Source organism: Glycine soja, chromosome 19 (genome assembly GCF_004193775.1).
Source record: "Glycine soja cultivar W05 chromosome 19, ASM419377v2, whole genome shotgun sequence".
NCBI classification, from domain to species: domain Eukaryota; kingdom Viridiplantae; phylum Streptophyta; class Magnoliopsida; order Fabales; family Fabaceae; genus Glycine; species Glycine soja.
This window is the reverse complement of record NC_041020.1, coordinates 3,128,135-3,131,560: the sequence shown is the minus strand read 5'-3', so window position 1 is coordinate 3,131,560 and position 3,426 is coordinate 3,128,135. Positions and strand designations below refer to the sequence as shown.

Here is a 3,426-nt window from a genome sequence, read left to right as displayed (position 1 = left end):
GATGGTTGTGATAATGAAAATGATGGTATGTCATTTTTTGTGATAGGAATTTACAAAAACTAAATGATTGTAAGGGCGTCATATTATTAAATGTATGAATTTTAATATATAATTTGAGGTTTTGTTTTAATATTTAAGCTTTTATTTAATATTTAATCTGAGACTCATATTTATTCATTTTTATAAATATGTCATTTTCTGTTTGTTTTATGTTAATGGTGTTTATTTTGATTTTAGTCAAATTAATGATGATGACAGTATGACATTATGTGCTCACACAACATGATGACATCATCATTTTATTTGTCACGTCATCATTTTTGTAATGTAGATTGACGCAACAAGAAAAAAATAAAATAAAATAAATATAATTTACATAAACTAAAACAAATAAAGTTACAAAGATGAAATGAAAAAAAATACTAAATTACAATGACAAAAAATATATTTAATTTTTGTTTTCATAACAATGAAACAAAAGTCAACTCAATCAAGAAAATATCTTACATATTGATGCTTTGAACATATATGAGCATGTACCAGTACTGAAGCTCTCACAATATAATTTGTACGTATGATCTTACTACATTTCTTTCACTCTTATAGTTCTTTTTTCTTCTTTTTTTTTTTGTTACAACTTGTGATATAGTTTAGCAAATTCTTACATTTTAAACCATAAATACATAAAATCTTACAACCATTATTGTACATTAATTAAAATAAAATCACGAATCTCACAAATTTGTATCAAGAAAAAAATCACTCCAATTTTGCCCTTCTATAAGAAACTCTCCTTCTTGTGTTGTCAAGGAAGCAAGATTCTCATCACAATTATTGTCTTTCACGAGCTTCCCAACCTCATCCTGGTAGCCCAACAAGCATTGGTTGTTGTCTAAGTTGTCCCCCTTGTCGTGCATCATAGTTTTCCACCACTGATCAGTACTCCAATTATTAATGTACTCTGATGAAGCTGCACATGCTTGATGATGAGTTGAGCAGTGTTTGGCCCCACTCTCACCACCTTCTTCTCTAAGAACACTACTCCCTCTCAACCCGGAGGGTGAAGGTCTTGAGAAAGTTCGAGCCTTAGGCTTTATCACCACATGAGGCTTCACTGTTGTTTTCTTTTGCTTTTCATTGATCACCACCTTGTGAGATGATGATACCTTCCTTCGAATGTAGGTGTTCCAGTAGTTTTTCACATCATTTGGAGTTCTTCCTGGAAGTCTTCCAGCAATCAAGGACCATCTACATACACAAAAGATCCAGTTTCAGTTAACTTTTAACTTCCGAGAACTTATACAAGTTTTGTTATAACTTTTAACTTTTAACTTTTACTATGTTTTTGATATTTTAAGTTCGTACTTTTTTTTAAAAAAAAAAAATTGGATCTGTAAAAGAGTTTGTTCATTTTTAATTATTCTAAGTTTACCTTTTTTTTCAATTTTGATTCTTGTAAGATATTAAATTTGCTTTGTTTTAGTGCTCGTTGATTTATGTTTTTCTAATTTTAATATTTATAAGTTTGATCTTATGATGACTATAAATGAAAAAATTAAAATGTTAAAGTGAAATCTTAAATTGATTAAAAAAAAATGCAAACTTATAATTAAGAAGTAAAATGAACAAAAAAAACTAACAGAAATTAAAATGAAAAATTTCCAACTTACAGAGATTAAAATTAAAAATAAATAAATTTAGATGGACCAAAAATTATAAAATATTAACTTTGGATTACCAAAAACATTTTTATGTATATACAATTTACTTTTGTTACACGAGTTTAGATTGAGGAAGACTATGAGATGTTTAAATCCTTGCTGACTTTCACAAAAAATTATTTTAGTTTTTTTTTCTTAAAAGTTAAGATACAAAAATTTATTTTAACTTGCAACAAGTTATTATTTAGAAAACTCAATCCCCGATAGACCATATTAAAAAAAAAACTTCTACAAATTTCTTGTTAAAAAATAATTTATATAAAACTTTATTAGTATATATATATGTGTGTGTTTTTTAAAATTGTTTCACAAACACACAAAAAAACATGCCAAAATAAATGCTACTCAATCTAATTATATAACTTTTGTGACCTAACTCATGATAACATTGTTTTCATTATTAGTGGTTCCAAAAACATGATTAGACTATCAATTATTAATCAAATATATAGACATTTATAAATAGTAATATATCATAGTATAATGAGAGTTCAAAAGTGTTTTTTTAATAGAATTTATTTTGTCTTATTGCAACAAATTTTATAGAGAAACTTATTTAAATAAGTTCCTTTAGTTTACTTGCATAATACTTTATCAACCAACTTTTAGATTAATAAATTAACCACATATAATGATTTTTTTTTGTTGAATATTGAATAAACTGTTTCTTCAAATAATGCATCTATATTTACAAAATTTTCAATAATAATATTGATCATATTTATTAATGACGACATAGATATGCATGTTCTTGTCAGAAATTAATAATATAAATACACAACCTGTTTCCCAAAAGATTATGCAATCTTTGCATCAAATCAACTTCGTCCTCAGTGAACTCTCCCCTCTTGATATTTGGCTTTAGATAATTCAACCACCGCAATCTGCAGCTCTTGCGGCACCTGTTCAAGCCTGCACCAAAAATTCAACTATGTAACTTTCTTTTTTTTTTTTTTACTGAGTTCAACTATGTAAATAACAAGTGCACATGCAATTGATGCAAAACCATTGTTAATCCACAAGGTCCCAATTTCTCTTTGTCAAAGGCAATGGAGAAAATGAACAAAAAGAAAGAAAGAAAAAGGAAAAATCAAAAGATTTGCATACTATGCTTCTTAATTTTCAAAAACTAAATTGGTTGATAATTTTTATATATAATTATTGGTTCATATATTATTACTAGCTATAGCATAGTATATATCATGAAAGCAATATAATATTAATTACCTGCTCTTGTAGGGACTAAGTGCCATTGTCCTTCACCATATTGTCGCACACAGGTCCTGAGAAGGGTATCTTCCACTTCACTCCATAAGCCTTTTCTCACACATGCGGATCCATCCATTTAGTTATATTACAAAGTGCTAGACACGTACCACACAAACTATCGCACCATTATTATAATAACTGGTTTCTCTGTACAATCTCCTTCTTTGCCAGCGCTATTACTCACCCATTTAACATATATATATATATATATATATATATATATATATATATATAAAAGAAATATATTATATATTTAGCAACAAAATAAAATAGTTGCTAGCGAAGATATTCAACAAATAAATAACGTGCATTGCTAGTGTCCACAAAAGCTAAAGACATTACATGTAATCAGCGGAACAATAGCACGTTCCAATGATCGCCTCCCCTCTCCCTTTTCCCAAAATGGCAGTAGAGGAAGGAAATTTTTAGGGTTTTT

General features: G+C 27.8%; 1 protein-coding gene across 1 annotated transcript; it reads right to left on the bottom strand.

Annotated features, from left to right (window-relative positions):
- Window positions 1-491: 491 nt before the first annotated feature.
- LOC114398210 (transcription factor MYB114-like) lies at window positions 492-3,162 on the bottom strand. The gene is made up of 3 exons (XM_028360381.1): window positions 2,949-3,162; window positions 2,504-2,633; window positions 492-1,248 (listed from the first exon to the last, which is right to left on the bottom strand). The coding sequence occupies exons 1-3, from the start codon at window positions 3,064-3,066 to the stop codon at window positions 735-737; spliced, it is 762 nt and encodes a 253-aa protein (XP_028216182.1). The 5' UTR covers window positions 3,067-3,162; the 3' UTR covers window positions 492-734.
- Between the last annotated feature and the right edge of the window lie 264 nt (window positions 3,163-3,426).

What these genes read in the sequence shown, in the direction of transcription:
- LOC114398210 (XM_028360381.1), bottom strand. Translation starts at nt 3,066, where the DNA reads ATGGATGGATCCGCATGTGTGAGAAAAGGCTTATGGAGTGAAGTGGAA. An exon ending in CTTAGTCCCTACAAGAGCAG is followed by an intron (nt 2,634 to 2,948) that starts GTAATTAATATT and finishes TTTTTGGTGCAG; the next exon opens with GCTTGAACAGGTGCCGCAAG. An exon ending in CATAATCTTTTGGGAAACAG is followed by an intron (nt 1,249 to 2,503) that starts GTTGTGTATTTA and finishes TTGTGTATGTAG; the next exon opens with ATGGTCCTTGATTGCTGGAA.